Here is a 20,823-nt window from a genome sequence, read left to right as displayed (position 1 = left end):
AGTTAGACTGTGGTCAGCATACAATATCATCTATCATCACAGTTAACAAACATGGACAATCTGATAATTAAACTTGTAAAAAAAGATAAGGACTAGTTCTTCCATGAATTGAACCATTGAGATATCTTGCTATCTAGGGCTATTAAATGTTATTGGGGTTGTGACCATTTGACTAGAGAGCATTTGTTGACCTTTTTCATCTAAAATCCGCAAAGGGGATGATAATCAACTACAAGTTTCAAAAGAACTTAAAAAATCAATACACAATACAAATTTAAAGTTTCAACAAATAAAATTTTGAAATGACCATCAGGTTTAGAACAGCAAATGACATCGAACTGAATCTTGAGTATGGACTCATTAAGACACAGAAACTTAATCTTGGAAGTGCTTCAGGGTTTAGGGTGCTAATTGATATTTAAAATTGAAAGCGTTACTAATATACTTAGAAATAGAAAACAAATCTTAAAACCTTAGATTTAGATTCTAAAAGGATGCAAAATCGCTTACTTCTAAAGCTAATTAAATCTACAAGACCTACCATAAGCTCCTCCTCTTCTTCTTGATTCTCTCTAGATGACCCCACATTCTTTCCTTCCTTTGCCCTACTTACAGGCAAGAAAGGTGGCTCTGAAAGGAAGCGGGGCCTGCCAGGTTTGTCCTCATGCATAGATCAATTTCCCTCAGGGTCACTTGGTAGGGTAAGATTAGTTTGTCAGTGCCAAAACCCAAATACTCAGCAAGAAAGTTTTAAAGACTAATCTTCAAAGCACGCCACTAAAAGTGATGCTTAACATATGTATCAGAAAAAAATGATGCAAAACGATGTTTCCATTCTGTATATGAAAAGCTTGTAACATAAAAATTGACAACTTTCTTCTCAATCCCTCTCATTTCCGAAAGTAATGTTGCGCAGTAGAATACATAAATCAGGTGCTGATCTAAATAAGTTTCTTCTTTTGGAAGAACCTCTTCAGATGCCACAACTGCAAAGCAGAGACAACGATGCAAACACCAAGGGACATAATACTGAACCATGCAACCCTAGCATTTGTTCTCTCACTCACTACTCTCATTTCTGCTTCCCTGCATCCACAAAACAAAGGAACACTCAGGCATAAGCTATTCCATTATTAACAAAGCAGATGGATTGCCAGCCAGGGTCAGTTTACCTGGCCTTGAGATATAACAGGTTCTCATGTATTGCCTCCACAGCAGCTTCTAATTTCCTTAGCTCAAGCTCAACACCCTAAATTTATCAAACCCACAAATCATATATAGTCACAAGAAGGATACGTAACAATTGTAATGAAAGGCCCGCATTCTGGCCAGAGCAGTTGATTTTGTAGTTTCAAGAGTTCACCTCAATTTTTTCTTTCCTAGCAACTGAATCCCAGTCCTTTGCTGCAATACCAATCTTCCAGTCGAGGCTAACACTTGCACCTACACCTTTATCACCACCATCCATCCAGAAACATGCTAGGTAGTTGCCAGCCTCTGTGGTTGTGAATGCAAACTGACCTACAGTAGCATTTTCTTGGTGATGAAGAGTGTTTCCATATGGTGATGTCACCTGCAAAAGAAATTTCAATCCATCAACGAGAAAAGCCCAAGCACATCCAGAAAGTACCATCCCACTATTCCGCTGAATAAATACATTCATCTACCATCACAATTGAGCAATTGCAGTTTGCTTATTCACGCCATAGTTAAAGCTGACCTGTCATGTCTCACCAAAACCAAATGAGCTCATTCAGAAGTAAATAAAGAATGGACAAGCCTGTTTCGATTTGCATATAAAACATAGTAGGCAGATCAGATGCAGAAATGAAAAAAGTTAGGGTTAAACAAGCAGTAAACATGCAGGTAACTCCTGAGCGAGAATAAATAAACCACAGCACAACAGTTAGCAGACAGTAGTTCCATTAGTTTCTCTAACACTTTCAGGTACTTCATAGAGTTCCTAATGATCTGCCATGCATTTTCAGTCATGTTTCCCAGATGTTCGCCTGCTGGGGGAAAAAGAATCACATATCTTAAGAAACTCTGATTTGATTTGGGAGCCCATATCCTTAGCAAGGCAAAAACTACAAATTACTCTGCAACCTTCGCGATGAGACTCATTACTTCTAATCTGAGAGCACACTGGTACATAAAAGAATGAAATGACTTTGGTACCAAGCCAGTAGCAGAGCAGTTTTTCTTTTTTGTTTTTTTTTATTTAAGGGTTTCTTTGCTCCATCCCCAGATACTTGGGCTCTATGAAAACTTACTGTTTTACTCTGCTCAACATAAAATTCCAAGTCCGCTACCAGTTTAAAATCAGATTATATAATTAGTTGATACATTTAATAAGATAGAGGGTACACTTTACTCTTCAACCTTAGTGATGAGATTGATTACTACTAATGTGAGAGCACACTGGTACACAAAAATATGAAATGAATTTGGTACTAAGGGTTTTTTTAGGTGCTTATATAATCAGTCGATACATAATAAAACACACTGTGAAAATCATTCGTTTAAGTGGTAGATAAGGTGGGAACAATTTTATGAAGAAGGATTATTTCAGATTGTGGGAAATAGCGAAGCAGACATGTATAAGTCAGATGAATGATTGACAAGCAGAAAAACTAGTTTTGGGTCCGTACATTGCACTTACCTCTTCCTAAAGGATATCAGGTCAAGACATTTCTTATTATGACAGGTTGAGCTCTAATGAGATCTTTTCAATTTCATCAAAATGAGGTTACCTGGTCTCGAGGAAAATTCGCTCGTTAATCATCATCATCACCCAAACCATTTTACATGAAATGGATTCACTATGGAGCATAACAAAATGGCTTCATGCTAGGATCAAGCATTTCTTTTTCGTTATCTTTTTTTTTTATAACTACCAATTGGAAACCCAATGGCAACTCTCTTGATAATTGGTACATGTTTTCAAATCTAGACAATCTTAGGCTAGACTGGGGACTGCCAAGAAACCTCAGGTCTGCATGGTGGGGTAGTTGGTTTAAACATATGCAAGCAGGAAACAACCTTCTGGAATCCCCATAATTAAAGGACCTTAGACGAACAAGGTGACATGGTTTTTTTTATTGGAAATTGCATTCATCTTCTAGAAAACAGAGTCAGGGACCTAAGCAGCCTATTAAGCATCTTGCAAGCAACAACAGAGTAATATCAAGTATTACCAAGTAGCATGCATTCATATAATATGAATTCATATATCTGTCACTTAAAATTCACATGATAATCTCAACATTGGTTTTCAAATTCTAAGGAAGCAAGCAAGCTTGTTAAGTCATTTAGGTTGTCCTAGTTGGTAGAACCCCTTTGTAAGCACTGTTTCCCCGTATGGCCATTTTTCCATATCCCTGCTCCCACACCTGCAGCCACTTCTGGTAACGAAGAGGCAGACTGCGTGGTGGCAACATGAATGCTTAAAGTTTACTTCCTCTCCTAAAGGGTTATCCATTATACTGTCAGGAATTGCGTTGAGAAACTAATGGCTTAATCCTCCGCACCATCTGAGTTCACTTAATTTCCAGAGTGTTAGCTCCATCCCGTCCACTGGAGTTTCCTCTTGCCATAGAAACTACCCTAAATAAATACTGATAAGGAAACAAAAAATTGATAAATAAATTACAGTAACAATCCCCCTACAGGAGCCAAAATTTAAGAACTCCTTGACTAAAAACCTTGAACTCTTGAAAAATGCCCTTGAGAGCATGCTTGGATGCACAGGCAGAAACTACCAAAAAATTTAGGAAAGGTAAGGAATATAATGATGTTCTATGCAAAGCCTACCAAAATGAATTACTATAGCATTTGTTATTTGGATGATTACATCACACACACAACAACAACAAAAAACTCCCACAGTCAGAAGTAGCAACCAGAAAATAGATCATACAAACAGGTAACAGTTGGTCATTGCGACCACAAGTTGGGGTCTTTGGGTTTTAAAAATCTGCCTCTAAAGAAGCTGCTATAGCGATTTGGGGATGAAACTACTACACTAAGCTTTGCGCAAGATGACAGGAACAGAAGAAGAGGAAAAGTGATTGTGTGGACAGACTACTGACAGTGGTGTCTGGCAGTGGCAGCAGCTAACAGTGAATATGATAGTCAACAACGAAGACTTATGTCCTTTTCTTTGTTCTCTCCCTTAATTTCTTTTTTTTCAGATAGCTTGGAGTTAATGACACAGACACGACCTTCAGCTGCGGCTGTTGCTGCTGTAGCTGCAATTATCATTGCAGTGAGATGCATGATGATGAGGCTTTTGGATGCTAAGACCAAATTTCCCCAACAAATTGACAAGATTGGTTTCCAGGAAAACTCAGGCAGGATGATAGATCTTTAACCTAAGAATTAGGGGCTAGGGTCTAGCCGAGAAGAAACAAAGGATTCTGGAATTTGTTGGATTGGAACTCAAGTTGGAATTTGTTTGACAAGAAATCATCATACCATATTATACTAAAAGCCAAAGGTTCAGATAATCGACATTATGTATTCAGAGCATATGAGTTCCCTATTGTAACAGGAATTTGCGCTATCAACATTTAAATAAGTATTGTGAGGTCAGATCAACATCACAATCCAAAAAAACTCTAGCCTTCACCCAGGCTTTTCTGAAAATTATTTCCATGCATCCTTTAAAAATCCTTCTCCACTTGATCTCTAGCCTCAGTGAAAAGTTTTAACAATTCATCAAGCACATAACGAAACTAAAATAACAAGACAAACCATATTCGTTTTCACCCTTGACCCTTCGACGCAGAGAATATTAATTATGAGAAATTTCATGAAACGAGAAGTAAATCAAGGTAAAACAAAATCCAAAAGCATAAAATAAGACGAGGAGGACGTCCCATCAAAATATTTGCCAAAGAACTCCCGTGCAACTTTGTGATCAAAATTCTTGCCCCTCGATGCATCGAAACCAAAGATTAACAAAAAAAAAGGGCCTAAACCCAATCAATCAGTCCAACAAACCAATAGAAATCACAGATCGAAAACCAGACACAAGAACCAATCTATTCTGTGGTCTCAAGGTAAGGGATTAATGGAAGATGAGGATCCGCAACTACCTTAACGGAGAGAGTGGGGATTCCGCGGGTGTGGTCCTCCGAGATGACGGCGTAGTCGGCGAGCACGACGACGTGGGGCTGGATCTCCTCCGACACGCACTTGGTCCCCGACGCGGGCAGGTTCAACCACACCGCCGTCGCGCCGGGCGGCAGCAGGGAGATGAGGAGAAGCACAGAGCACAGCAGCCGCGCCGCGGTGGGCCGCAGGATCATCGCACAGATCCGCATCGTCGACGTTCGCTCCCTACTCTTTCTCGCGTCTCCCACCAGATCTCTTCCTATTCGATTCCCGAGAGCAAGGGTTTCTGCCTTCGGTCACAAGGATGTGGCCACCGCTTTTCGGGAGAGGGATGCAGGCTTCGGCCCTTGTGGACTCGAAGAATTCCAAAGGGTCCTGTGTGCTTGACCCAAACCAGAATAAATTGGAAATCCTAAGCACGAGAGCAGAGATGACAACCGGATTGGATCGGTTAAAATACTTATTACATCCTATATATGATAGATTAAAAATTTATAATCTAAATCCAACTTATTTTTTAAATAAATAAATAATAATGATCTGAATCTAATTATTTTATAATCTAGCTCGATCTACCATGGATTGGAAAAGGTTAAACTGAGTTAGTTGTGAAGCATTGACACCCCTATTTTAGAGGCAACATTAGATTTGATTTGGGGCACTTGATGTATTCATCAAACGGTTGAAAGTAACACAAGTATTTAACAAATAATTGGCATCTTGTAATATTCATAAGAACTTGACTGCAAATTCCTTGTAAGACCCATTAGATTATCATCAAGATCTATTAGCGTCTTGCCCCGATCCGTTATTCTTTTAATGATTCAATAGGATTGATATAACCTCTAGTTTTGGAATAAGTAATCGTTCACACCCCTTAAACATATATGTTCTCATCATATGCTGCCTGAAAGAAAATTGATTGGTCTATATTTACTTAAAACTGATGGAATTCTCCATTCAGATTACTTTAGCAAGAAGCTTTTAGAGTGGAATGTCTCTCGAAGTATAGCTCCCACAGTCCCACTTGTACATGGAAGAAGATATTGTGCATGGAAAAACATAATCACTTTGTAGACAAAATATGTAATATTAATAAAAAATTGTTAATCAAATATGTAATTGCATATCAAATGTTAAACTTTTTTTTTCTTGCCTTTTATGGAGAATATTTGCATCAGGTCAAGCATATTTGGCAACCAATATGGCTCCGTTTAGTAGAGCTGTTGGCAGTAGAGTTTTTGGAAATCGAACTTTAGAAGTAGAGCTTTTATAAAAAGTTGTTTGCTGTTTGGTAACTATATTTCTAAAGTGTTATGAAACTTTAACATGTATTTGGTAAACAAACTGAGAAAGTACTTTTGGTATGACAAAATGACTATAAAGAATATTACATAGTATTATACAACAAAGTATAATAAAATATAATATATATTAATACATAAATATATAATATATTATAATATTAATATAATATTAATATAATATAGTAACATAATATTATATATTATAGCATAATAATTTAATATGATATTGAATTATTTAACATAACATATCAATATATTATGATATAATATAATATAATATTATATTTATAGTATAATACAATAATAAAGATATAAATATTTTAATTATTAGCGTAAATTAATTTTTCATCCTCTTGATAATTGTGGTATAATATAATATAATATTAAATTATTAACATAACATATTAATTTATTACGATATAATATAATATTATATTATATTTATAGTATAATACAATAATAAATATATAAAGAGATTTTTTGTGTAATTATTATATTTTATTATATATATTTTAGTCTAAAAAGAAAAAATTATTATAACTCCAAACAGCTTTTCAATAATTTTTAAAAGTGCTTTTTCAGAGAAGCTCCAAACCCAGAAAGCTAAAAGCTTCCCGAAAATTTTACCAAATATTTTTATTTTATCTAAAAGTACTTTTGGAGAGCCAAAATTTTTTTTTTTGCCCCTCTAAAATGTTTTGGCATCTTGCCATTTACAATTTATCACCAAAGATGCACCTGAATGCTCACGCTAAAATCCATCACAAAGTTCCATAACCTCAAGTTGCATGAAACACTTATTTCAATCCAAAAAAAACAGAGAGACAGCCACGCATATATGGAAAGCATGTTATTTTCCGAGAAAGGTTGGGTTCACAGCTCAAGGATTTCTGATGCAGCCGGGATCTCCACAGCAGTGGCCTGGTTGTTCGACCAGATTTTCCAGCATCGGCAATAGCCGTTGGCAACTCGAACTCTCCTTTCTTCTCACTGCTCTCGGAGTGCTGCTTCAAGTGATCCTTGCTCTTGCCCCATATAAGGGAGTAGAGGCCAATAACTATGACAGCTGCACCAATAACACTGCAAGTATCCAAAGGAAGAAGGACGTTAGCGTCTGTTCTACTTTTTCTTTTGCAATTTTTCTTTGCGTTTTTTCCGTGGTGATGCGACGAACTAAAGAAAAATATAGCTGTGGTTTCCATGCATGTACAAACCCACCTTCCCAGAGTGATCTCCTCTGCTAGAACGATAGAGCCCAAGACAGCTGTTACAATCATGCAAAGAGGGTTGAAAGCAGTGACAAAGACTGGCCCTCTCTCTTTCATCACTTTACCTTGCACGTAATATGCGACACCAGAGCAAAGCACCCCCTGTCAAAAGAGAGATTAAAAAAGTTCTAACGTATAATTAGCCAACTTGCATTCAAGGATTTCTTAGCTCAGTAGTACGTGATTATTAAGATCAAAGACAAGATAGCAATCATCTTACAGAATAAGCAGCAGCGAGGAGTCGCGTGTCCCAACCGATGATCCAAGGCTTGGCACTGCCCCGTTCCGCCACAAGAGCAACCAGGCTACTCATCAGTGCTCCCATGAGGCATATCAAGGTGGTTAAGGTGAGCTCGGCAGGGTATGACTCTAGTGTATTCGACTGCACCAAAACAAGTTTGAAACTAATTAGCATTGATCTACTGTAGCCATGCATGTTGCTAAATTTTCAGTAGTGAATTCCATGTATTACTTGCAAGATGTAGAAACTAGAGCAACAGAAGCAACCACCCAGTAGCATGAGGGTACCCTTGAGCGAGTTGCTGCCGTTCTGACCGACCGCAGTATTATGTGTTGGGATTGGGAGGTAACAATAAACAAGATAATTAAAGCACAACGGAATCAACAACTCTCCCACCTTGTGTAAACCTGTTAGAAAACAAACAACTAGAGCCAATCCACCTAATATATATATATCAAGGCATTCACAAATACTTAGCTGATCAGAAAAATAAAACACAAAAGGAACACCAAATTTTTACGTGGAAAACCTCCCCAATGTGGAGAGTAAAAACCACAGGACCGTAGTCCACCCAAAAACTTCCACTATCAACAAATAATGGGTATACAATCTGTTCTCTCTAGCCGAAACTAGAGGCATATATCACCACATAATCTCAAGAACAATATTCTTGGCAAACATCAATTATAAGAGAGAAAGATTGAGAAGATCTCACATAAACAGCAGCCACGTTTCTGAAAAATCTGACTGTGATAGAAGACTGCAAATGGCGATCACACCGTACAGATTGAAGAACCACGTGTTGTGAACCTGCTGTCCAAATTTCAGCTCGATCGGACCACGGATCACCTCCCGATCGTTGTTTGATCAATACTGCGCGCTGAATATCAATTCTGCATCTTCTCCCCTGCCTCCCTCTATTTTTAATTCGTGGAAGACGGCTCACATACCCTGCATTCTCAACATAAAAGGTTGCCCTAATGGGCCTCACGTTTTGGGCCAAAAATAGTCCAACCAAATAGGCTAAAACTAATTAATTTAGCCCACATTTGTTGGGCTAAGTCTCCTCCAACATAGGAGGGATAACCCAACAAATCTCCCCCTCCCGACTATGTAGAGGGATTCACCATCCCGGAGATCAATCGACATACCTCAAGCTTTTCTCTTGGCAAAGACTTCGTCAACATATCAGAACCATTGTCATCTATATGAATTTTTTCAAGTTCCAACAGCTTAGAACTCAGAACATCTCGAATCCAATGGTATATCACATCTATATGCTTCGATCTTGAATGAAAGGTAGAGTTTTTACCAAGATGGATAGCACTCTGATTATCACAATATAACACATAGTGCTCTTGCTTGAAACCAAGCTCCTCAATATATTTTTTCAACCATAGCAACTCTTTACATGATTCTGTTGCTGCAATGAACTCTGCTTCAGTGGTAGAAAGTGCAACACACTTCTGTAACTTTGATTGCCATGCCACGGCTCCTCCTGCAAAAGTAATTAGATAACCTGAAGTAGATCTGCGAGTATCAACATCTCCAGCCATATCTGCATCTGTGTAACCAACTAGCATAGGTTTCTCACATCCAAAGCTAAGTTTCAAACTGGACGTACCTCGAAGATATCTCATAATCCACTTCACTGCATTCCAATGCTCTCTTCCTGGATTTGAAAGAAAACGACTAACTGTGCCAACTGCATGAGCCATGTCTGGTCTTGTACACACCATTGCATACATCAAACTTCCTACCGCTGAAGAATATGGAACTTTCTGCATGTCTTTCTTTTCTTCATCTGTAGAAGGACACTGTTTAGTGCTCAATTTAAAGTGAGTAGCAAGAGGAGTACTAACCACTTTAGCTTTGTCCATATTAAACTTCTGAAGCACTTTCTCAATGTACTTTTCTTGTGACATGTACAACTTCTTAGCATCTCTGTCTCGATTAATCCTTATGCCAAGGATCTGTTTTGCTGACCCTAAGTCTTTCATAGCAAAAGACTTATTTAATTGCTTCTTCAACCTATCAATCCGAGAAGCATTCTTGCCAACAATCAACATGTCATCAACATAAAGTAACAAAATAATAAAATCATCATCATCAAATTTCTGCACAAAAACACAATGGTCAGAAATTGTCTTCTTGTAACCATGCTCCTCCATAACTGACTCAAATTTCTTGTACCATTGTCTCGGTGCCTGCTTTAAGCCATAAAGACTTTTCTTTAATCTGCATACATAATCCTCTTTTTTCTTTTCCTCGAAACCTTCTGGCTGCTCCATGTAAATTTCTTCCTCTAAGTCACCGTGAAGGAAAGCAGTCTTGACATCCATCTGCTCAATCTCTAGATCAAGACTAGCTGCTAAACCGAGAACAACTCGAATAGATGACATCTTCACAACTGGAGCAAATATTTCATTAAAATCAACACCTTTTCTTTGGCTGAATCCCTTGACAACCAATCTAGCTTTATACCGTGGACATGATGAGTGTTCTTCTTGCTTCACTCTGTACACCCACCTATTCTTCAAAGCTCTTTTGCCTTTAGGCAACTTTACTAACTCAAAGGTATGATTTTCATATAGTGACTTCATTTCATCCTTCATGGCCTCAATCCATTCTTTCTTGTGTTCATCTTCCATCGCTTCTTCATAATTTTCGGATTCTCCCCCGTCAGTAAGTAGCACATATTCATTAGTTGAATACCGTGTGGAAGGTTGTCTATTTCTATTAGACCTCCTAATTAGTTGAGCTGGAACATCTGGTTCTTGCAACTGATTATCAGCATCATTATTTGCTTCAGCCTGTATGGGAGCATTTTCATTCACATCAACTGCATCTGGCTGGTCATTCTGCAACTCATCAGCATTTTCTGGCACTGGTGTTGGTGCTATAGGAACTGGATCCAAGTCTATAATGTCATCACTATACTGTGGCTCTGTCTTATCTGCTTTCTTGTATGGTTTGATCTTCCATGAACACGACATCACGGCTTCTAATAAGCTTTTTGCTGACTGGATCATAAAACTTGTACCCAAAATTATCCTGACCATACCCTAAAAATATGCACTGTCTAGTTTTGGCATCAAGTTTGGACCTTTCATCTTTGAAAATATGCACAAATGCCTTGCATCCAAAGACATGAAGATGATCATAAGAAACATCTTTACCTGTCCACACTCTGTTTGGCACATCAAATTGCAAGGGAACACAAGGTGTGAGATTCAATACATGTACAACTGTACTCAAAGCCTCACCCCAAAAGGATCTTGGCAACCCTGCTTGTGAAAGCAAACATCTGACTCTCTCCACCAATGTCCTATTCATTCTTTCTGCCAAACCATTCAATTGAGGTGTCTTCGGAGGTGTTTTCTGATGCCGAATACCCTGTTCTCGACAATAATCATCAAATGGACCTGAGTATTCTCCTCCATTATCTGTTCGGATACATTTCAGCTTTCTCCCTGTTTCTCTCTCAACCGAGGCCTGAAACTGTTTGAAAACATCCAATACATGATCCTTTGTCTTTAAGGTGTAAACCCATATCTTTCTTGATTGATCATCAATGAATGTCACAAAATAACGAGCACCACCAAGTGTCATTGTCTTCATTGGACCACAAACATCTGAATGCACCAGATCAAGTGCATTTGGTTTTCTAGAAGGAGGGGATGCTTTGAAGGAAACTTTGTTCTGCTTACCTGCTAAACAGTGAGCACAATTTCTCAGATGAGTACTCTTCACTCCATGTAGTAGTCCTTTCTTAGCCAACATCGATAAGCCTTTCTCACTCATGTGACACAGTCTCTTGTGCCATAACTCAACTGTATCTTCATTCTCCACTGCATTGATAGTGGTTCTGGAGAGCCCTGTCTGTAACAAGTATAAAGTTGAGTACTTTTTACCTGTAGCCACAACCAAAGCTCCTTTAGTGAGCTTCCATCTACCATCAGAGAAAGTATTGCAGAATCCTTCATCATCAAGTCTACCCACAGAAAGTAGGTTGTAACGGATGTCGGGAATATGTTTCACATTTTTAAGAACCAACTTTGTGCCATTGTTGGTTTCTAAACAAATATCGCCTACACCGACAACTTTGGCTATGCCACTATCTTCCATTTTTACAACCCCAAAATCACCAGCTATATAGGTTGAAAAGAGATCCCTCCGTGATGTAGCATGAATAAAAGCACCACTGTCAACTACCCAGCTCATCTCATGACATGCAAGATTAACAACATCAACATCACAAGCAATAAGAAAGTTTTCAATAATGGAAACCTGATCTTTATCATTATCATCTTTCTTCTTATCTGTATCTTTGTTTTGCTTGTTTTCCCTCTTCAGCTTCCGACAATACTTCTTGATATGCCCCTTTCCACCACAATGATAACACTCAACATTAGCGAATTTATTGGACTTACTTCTGGTCTTGCCTCTGTACTTCGAATCTCTGCTTTTACTCCTCCCCCTCGTCTCAGTAACTAAGACATCTGACTGTGAAGAGGAACCCTGTGATTTTCGTCTCATCTCTTCATTCAGAATACTACTCTTAGCTAAATCCATTGAGATAACACCATTCGGGGCTGAGTTAGATAATGTTGTTCTCACTGTCTCCCACGAGTTCGGCAGAGTGCCTAGAAGCCATAATCCCTGTACCTCATCATCAAAATTGATACCCATTGTGGCCAATTGATTAATGATCCCTTGGAATGTATTCAAATGATCTGTCATAGGAGTTCCATCCTGATACCTCAAGGACATCATCTGCTTTATGATGAACAATTTATTATTTTCAGTTTTTCGGGCATACAATTGTTCAAGCTTGGTCCATAAACTGCGTGCATGTGTCTCTCCACTAATATGATTCAAAACATTGTCATCTACCCATTGCCTGATATATCCACACACTTGTCGATGGAGCAATTTCCACTCCTCTTCAGTTTTATCATCAGGTTTCATAGTAGAAAATACCGGTTGATGATAACCTTTCACATAAAGAAGATCTTCCATCTTTCCTTTCCATGTATGATAATTAGTACCATTCAGATTAATCATTCTAGCAGTATTTGTTTCCATTATTCACACAAGATAAAACAATTCAACAACCTCGCTCTGATACCACTTGTTGGAATTGGGAGGTAACAACAAACAAGATAATTAAAGCACAACGGAATCAACAACTCTCCCACCTTGTGTAAACCTGTTAGAAAACAAATAACTAGAGCCAATCCACCTAATATATATATATCAAGGCATTCACAAATACTTAGCTGATCAGAAAAATAAAATACAAAAGGAACACCAAATTTTTACGTGGAAAACCTCCCCAATGTGGAGAGTAAAAACCACGGGACCGTAGTCCACCCAAAAACTTCCACTATCAACAAATAATGGGTATACAATCTGTTCTCTCTAGCCGAAACTAGAGGCATATATCACCACATAATCTCAAGAACAATATTCTTGGCAAACATCAATTATAAGAGAGAAAGATTGAGAAGATCTCACATAAACAGTAGCCACATTTCTGAAAAATCTGACTGTGATAGAAGACTGCAAATGGCGATCACACCGTACAGATTGAAGAACCACGTGTTGCGAACTTGCTGTCCAAATTTCAGCTCGATCGGACCACGGATCACCTCCCGATCGTTGTTTGATCAATACTGCGCGCTGAATATCAATTCTGCATCTTCTCCCCTGCCTCCCTCTATTTTTAATTCGTGGAAGACGGCTCACATACCCTGCATTCTCAACATTAAAGGTTGCCCTAATGGGCCTCACGTTTTGGGCCAAAAATAGTCAAACCAAATAGGCTAAAACTAATTAATTTAGCCCACATTTGTTGGGCTAAGTCTCCTCCAACATCGGAGGGATAACCCAACATTATGATGGCTTCGCCCTTTGGACCATACAAAATCTAACACTGGACCTTTGTATAATATCATGAGCAAAGCGCCTGCCACTGTAACGATAGTTCCCACAAGCTTTGCTTGGCTGCGTCGCCGCCTTAGATTCATGGTCTCAATCCTAATCATGCAGCAAACTATATTAGGTAAAGGATATAACCTATTTTAGATAACTAGCTAGTCTTGAACTATTCTTTACCTTAGAACAATGGCCAGTAGGAAGGTGATTGCAGGGAGGATGTTAAACAATGCGGAAGCGAAGCTTGCGGAGGTTAAGTTGGCCCCCACGTAGTAGAAGTTCTGGTCAAGCACAGGCCTGGCATGGAAGATAATAGTATTGTCTAGCGGAGTGAGAGATGAAAAATAAGTGCATATTTAATTAACTGAGATCAAGGTAGAGGTAGATCAGTACTCAAGAAGTGCCAGCGCCATTGTTTTGAGGAAGATGGAGAGGGTCATCTTGGGTCTCACTTTCCTGTTGGGGAGAGAGAAGAAAGAGTCGTAATTATGTTTTTATTTGATTAGCTCTTAAATAGAGAATAAAAGAATTTATCATGCTATCTAGGTCATATGTGATCAATTCCCAATGTTGATATGGGCAAAATGGGAATAAGAAGACAGAACTAGCCGTTTATGTCTTCAAAATGTCTCCTTCAGTAGAGAGATTAATTGCAAATAGGAGATAATTGGCTCCTTCTCTCTTTTTAGTCTATCATGAAAATAAAAAATTTGCATTTGTGAGAACTCGTGCAAGCATGTATTTAATGTGTGTCTGAGAGAGAGATAGAGAGAGACCTCTCAAACCACATGGCAAAAGGAGCGACGGCAGCCACGGCAATGGCATTCCGATACACCACAAGCACGTAGTGATTCATGCCGCGCTTGAGCGACTCCACTGAGATGACAAACATCCCAGCATACCCAAACTGCAAGAACACCATAGCCAAATATGGCTTCACCTTGCTCGCCACCTCACTAAATGCCATACTGACCACAATATCTGTTTCAACTCTCCTGCCGACTCCCCCTCTCCTCCCTCTCTTGCCAACTCCACAAGAATGTAAGAGTTCCGAACGGATTGTCGAGATTTAAATAGAGAAAAGCGAAAGGCCCCGGGCCCACCGCAAATAAAGTTGGCAAGCGGCTATGAATAGTTAATGCAGCTATATACGATTTCCCACATGCGGCTGGGAAGGGGAAACGCCATTTGGTTGAAGACTTGAAGTACTGAATCTCAGCCACCGGGGTTTGTTACGCCAGATGCTGGAGATTTATCCTACAGAATCCTTCCTTCTTAATTGAAATTACTACCCGTCTCTCTAAGTCTCTGATCCGGGTATTGTTTGGGTTGTCCACAGTCCACAGATTTTAGCCATGGAATCCCCCTCATTCGGCTGCCAGAGTCTTAAAAATCCAATTTTTTTAATGCTTTCTTTCTTTGTCTTCTCTCAAATATATTATAGATTTGGAGGAATTGGATACCAGGGGCCGCTGAAGGAGAGAATAGTTTCATTTGAGGTCAGTAGGAGCATTTGGTTCTCACACCTTGTTTTTGACATTCAGGGTTGTCTTTTTGTCCTTCTTCTTGGCGTTCATATTATAAAGAATGGACCTTTTTTCTTATATTTGGTTTTTTTTGGAGAGTGTTGGGGTTTTTCCCGCTTTTCATCATGTTTTGAATTGAGTTGAGGCTGGCTTTTTTTTTTTTTGTTTTATCTTTGGACACGATTTAAGCATGGGCTGAAGATGAAACTATGAATTTACAACCGCAGAGCAGCAATGGTTTCAAGTTTGAAGTCGATTCTTTATCACTCTCTCTCCGGAAGTCCAAATTCTCAGACATCTTCTCGAAGTTTAGAATGGTTGTCGTCCGAGAGACCCGGGCAAATTTGTGTCGCACATGTCTCTTACTTCGAGCCTCTTCCACTGCAACAAAAGTACCCTATGCTGACGTTTATATACCGACGCACGGTAGAAACGTCGGTAATTTTGGCTCCAGCGCCAAAATTTACCGACGCTTCTAAGTAACTTTGGCAAATATTAAACTATGTCAACGTTGAAAAGTGTCGTGCAAAAAACGACGCTTAAGAAATTAGACGATACTTAAAAGCGTCGTTGGAAGCCCGAGCCTGCTTTCTAAAGTATCGGTGGAAACTTGGGCCATAAGACGACGCTTATAAGCGTCGTCGGAGGCCTCATCTTTTTCCTAACCCCATTTCAAATCCCTTTCAAACCCCTTCCCAGCCGCCATCATTGCCACTTCGCCCATCCGCGGAGGCAATAAGTGTAGCTCGTGGACTACGAGGTAGAGGAGGCATCACAGAGATTGCTGGAGGCGGCGGGGAGCAGCGACGGGACAGGAGAAAACCCTAACGGCTAAGATCTCGCAGTATTTCTTTGCCAGAGGAGGGTCTCTTCTTTGTTCGAAAAAAAGAGACGTGTTTTGAGAAGATAAAGGCGTCAGCGAGAAATTAGACGCTTCCGACGAAAATTAAAATATTATTGACAGTACCTATAACAATTGTTTCTGTTGAAAGAAGTTTTTTAAAATTAAAATTGATAAAACCTTATTTGCGGTCAACTATGTCATAAAAATGATTAAATGAATTAGCTTATAAGTTACAAACTAACATCTTTATGTATTGATTTACATGCAAAGTCCACATCCTGTTCTTTGGTAACATCATATGTTCTAGTTACTGATGTTTTAATTTTTGAGAAGGACGTGCTGAGAAATGTTATATATATATATATATATATATATATATATGTTGCAACAAATGGAAGGTGCATCTACCAGTGATCATGATGTTAAACTTAGAATGAAGCATCATCAGTCTTTGAAATAAAGAAGGCTAACTACTTGTATTGTTGAATGAAATAAAGATTTACCATTATGGTCATGCCTTTGGTCATGATATTTTTTGTCAGTTGAACTTATCTAATAAATGTTAAATCATCATATCATAACTTTTAGTGGAAAATATTCTCTCTCTTGTATACGCGTTTGGATGTTTTGCATGTTGATTTATCGATTAAATAATTTTAAATTTTGATATTTTAAGAATAGTCCCATATTGAATGTAATGTCTTAGATCTAATAATGATTTTAAGGATGATCGGATGGATTGTATGGTGAAAAAATGCATACAATAAAAAAATACATCTATTTACACTCATTTTTTTCATATTTATAAATAGAAAAAGAGCAAATTGAGTACTAACTGAATGAACTCAACTACGTTTTTAAGCAATTGAGAAGAGAGGATTGAATCCATTTAAAAAGAATACAAAGTGATTAGTTGTATCTAGAAAGTAAACCGCCATCGAGTTCTATTATAAAGAGAATGCCTTCCATAAGATGCCCGATATCTATAACTTAATTTATTTTATTTGCTCTGTGCACAAAAAGCTATTTATTAAATAATCAAAAAAGAATACCAATATCAAATTAAGAGAGAGAATTTCCAACAGTTTGCCCATGCAAGGTTATTTGAGCACAACGAAATAAACAAGATGTCATGTTGAAGCCTGATCCTGCGAAATTTAACACCTCCACTCATACACAGCTGCGAACAAGCACAAGCCACAAAGGCATTTCCCAGCAAAACTACACTGATTTTTCACAAACCATGCATAAAAGTACGTGGACAGGGCAGAGTAAAACGGAACAAAAAGATGAAAGAACAAATAAAGAACAGGATGGATAAAATTAACAAACTCAAAAACCAAAAGGTTCGTGTTCTTGAGTTGCAAACTTAAAACCAAAACCTACATTCCACAATCCCTGCTGCATTTCCTTTTCCTAAGCCTTCTCTGTCCTCTTTTGAGTAGTTCCTTCTTGTTCCTGTCTTCTTGTACTACTTGTTTCTCGGTCAGAAGCCTACAGTGAGGAGATGTTTGGGGGATCTACAAGGTTTGAGCCAAGGAGGTCATCACACAAGCTGCCAGTGCTGTCGTGAGCCTTGTGACTCCCTGCCCTGGGGCTGCTCCCAGTGCTGCTAGACAGCGAGCCAAAGTTGGTCTTCTGCAGGACACCTGTTGGCGATGACTCTAGCTGAGGACTCGAATCCCAGCCATCTGTCAAGAGGTTTAGAGACGATGACGAGCAGTTCTTGCTTTGGTACTTTGGAGTGCTAGATGCATTCTTGCTTTGATACTTTGGAGTGCTAGATGCATTGGTCAAGGCCTCCCCAAGAGGTCCAGCCATGGAGGCCTCCCAGGAGATAGGTGTCCAACTTGCCTGTCGCTGGGTCACCTCATTCAGAACACCTCCTATTCCTAGACCCATATGAATGGGATCGAAATCCCGGGATAACTTAAGGGGTGAAAGCGTAAGCTTTTCCTGGTTAGGAGAAGAGGATGACGATGAGAAGCCTGACGAAGCCATAGGCATTGAAATGGAGAGTTGGGCTCTGTCAGATTGCATTTCCTCAACATCTGGCCACATGATGGTTGAGCAGTCGGACTGGTTTTTAGGCCAGTCATCCACGAAATGCCGAAGAGGATGGGATTGGGGTCGTTGCTCACTGAGTTTTGGAGTGGGTACAAAGCTGAAGTTGTGTGTGGAACTTCTTGAAGGATTGAGAATGATTTCGGTGGTAATGTGTGCGAAGTCTCCTCGGGATGAGGCTACTTTGAAGGGATCTTGCTGTTTAGAGATGGGAAGCAAGGTATTCATAGGTTTTGGGTTCCCAGAATTTAGTGCGGAGAGGGCCTGAGAGTCCTGCAGATGATCGTTTACATTTGCTTTGCTTATCAGCATCCTGCAGGAGACCAACAATCACTGGTAAGTACTTGAAAGGGGGGTCATGCAGTCCAGCTCAAAGGTTCATTTTTTTCAGGATAATTAGCCCATATATATTCACTACAATATCATAACTATTTGAAAGGCAATCAATAATTTCGCTACCATGCTAACATTGTACACAAAATACATGACTAGAATTATTTTGTTCATTGATCTTGGAATTTAGAAGAAGAATCTGAGGCTAGGGGCGGCTCAATAAATTTGGAGGCTTAAGGCAAACTCACCGGAATAGGCTTTTTTTTTAAATAATAATAATAATAAAAATTTATTAGTGCAAAATCCTTTTTGAGAGAGCAAGCATTTGTGCAACAAGGGGGAAAAAAAAGCTATATAGTTTCAGATGAGAGATAATGCATACGAGAAAGCGCAAGTTTGCAACTGCAAAGACATTCTCACTATATTCACATGAATTATCACAGAAAAGAAAATTAAGCAAATCAAACCAAAGCCATCCTTGGAAATGGAAGAGCTGCCCATTGAGGTATTTTCATGACAATGCTCAGATTTACAACCCTAGAAGAACGATAGCTTGCTAAAAGAAACCGACAGAAACAGACGCATAACACCTTGACGTTTTCTAGAATATAAATGTCCCATAAATACAATAATAATACAGATAAATTAGAAAAGAAATATTCAGCTGCCAGGTCGGGGTGGATCGGATTGGTTGGAATAGTTCTGTCCAATTGTGGGTTAAATTTTGATTCATTATAATTCCAATTATTAAGATTCTCGAACTCCATTCGCTCCAAATTAAGCACAAAATATTCCCATTTACAAAGGCCCTTGGGTAGTCCATTCATATTTTTTGGGGGCTTTTCTTATATTATATATACAGATAAAATGTTTTGTTTTGTTTTTTATGAAAATATAAGGACAAAATATTCATTTGAGGATTAGTCTGCGAAAGAACGGAACGATTCAAATAATGAATTCATTGATGATGTTGTCTCCTTCATGTTGTGTTAAAATACATTGTTCAAATATTTGACTTTTGATTTCTAACTCTCTCACCTTGAAGTAATTAAAAATTGGTGAATCACTTTTGGAAAGGTACGTATGATGCAGATTTTATAATCCCACCATATCTCTTTGTTTGCATGCACCTGATCATTTATAAATATTATACGAATACTTTAATTGGACACTCTGGAAAAAAATAAAAGAACTTTGTAGAGAGGTAAAATTGGTCATGAAAGTAAAACCAACGTAGATAGCACTTTATCTATTACGCAATGGAAAATAAATGATATCACATGTCAATGCAAAATGATACAAACATGCGTGCAGCAAAGCGGTTTAGAATAAACATAAAACAAATATTCAATTCTGCAATCCATCTCTCTCTCTCTCTCTATCTGCGAACGTCATGAACCATTTCGTCCACCGCTTGGTCTGATAGCTCTGATTGGAATCCAAACTCCACTAATCCAGGCTCTGAGAGTCTGAGACTTCATATCAGTACCATGGAAATTATAATAAAGAAGATAAAGAGTTAGTAGTGAGCCATATGTAAGGTGGACTAACTAGATAGCTTAGGCAATTAGACAAAGTATAGGCCAATTAAACTTAACAATTGCTCAAACTAGATTTATAATATATATGTGGCCATTTTTTTTTGATAAGACGGACGGATTAATATACATGTCTAATATAAATACATCCACTCAAGTTAAAAAAATAAAATACCGAACTGTCAATCTAATGACCACCACTCATTTTGCTCATCTTTTTTTTTTTTTTTTTTTTTTTGCTAAACCGGGCGATCTATACAACACGTGTACGGATACACCCAATAAAATCGGAAAACAAAACATTCCGGAGCTCCCGAGGCAGCTCCCCGTCCCCAGCCCATAAGGTGCTCCCGGCATGGTTGGCCACATACGTGGCCACCCAATCCGCAGCCCCATTAGCTTCTCGAAACACATGCTTCGCCTGGACCACCCCTCCGTCCCTCGTCATCAACCCGATATCGCGGACCAAGGGATGGTCGGCAGCACCGGCTCTCAGACCCCCCTGGATCCAACTAATGACCGTAGCCGAGTCACCCTCCAAGATGACAGATCTAGTTGAGAGCACATGCTGAGCGTGTCGAAGACCCGCCCAGGCAGCTCTCAGCTCCGCTCCAGGGACCGTACAGTCAAGTACCTGACAGCCT

The 20,823-nt window shown here is 38.9% G+C and overlaps 2 protein-coding genes across 2 annotated transcripts; both read right to left on the bottom strand.

Moving 5' to 3' along the window:
• Positions 1-813: 813 nt before the first annotated feature.
• LOC103699148 (transmembrane emp24 domain-containing protein p24delta4-like) lies at positions 814-5,494 on the bottom strand. Its single transcript, XM_008781200.4, has 4 exons — positions 5,100-5,494; positions 1,364-1,573; positions 1,173-1,249; positions 814-1,086 (listed from the first exon to the last, which is right to left on the bottom strand). The coding sequence occupies exons 1-4, from the start codon at positions 5,325-5,327 to the stop codon at positions 942-944; spliced, it is 660 nt and encodes a 219-aa protein (XP_008779422.1). The 5' UTR covers positions 5,328-5,494; the 3' UTR covers positions 814-941.
• A 1,728-nt stretch (positions 5,495-7,222) lies between these two features.
• LOC120113329 (WAT1-related protein At1g21890-like) lies at positions 7,223-19,119 on the bottom strand. Its single transcript, XM_089927420.1, has 9 exons — positions 18,114-19,119; positions 14,651-14,814; positions 14,268-14,330; positions 14,055-14,171; positions 13,824-13,976; positions 8,166-8,256; positions 7,914-8,075; positions 7,644-7,795; positions 7,223-7,505 (listed from the first exon to the last, which is right to left on the bottom strand). The coding sequence occupies exons 1-9, from the start codon at positions 18,618-18,620 to the stop codon at positions 7,223-7,225; spliced, it is 1,692 nt and encodes a 563-aa protein (XP_089783546.1). The 5' UTR covers positions 18,621-19,119.
• Positions 19,120-20,823: the final 1,704 nt, after the last annotated feature.

This window comes from Phoenix dactylifera, chromosome 15 (assembly GCF_051530095.1).
Source record: "Phoenix dactylifera cultivar Ajwa chromosome 15, Ajwa_hap1_PhDact_Kaust_v1.1, whole genome shotgun sequence".
NCBI lineage: Eukaryota > Viridiplantae > Streptophyta > Magnoliopsida > Arecales > Arecaceae > Phoenix > Phoenix dactylifera.
The sequence above is the reverse complement of the archived record's forward strand: the minus strand, read 5'-3'. Positions and strand labels throughout refer to the sequence as shown.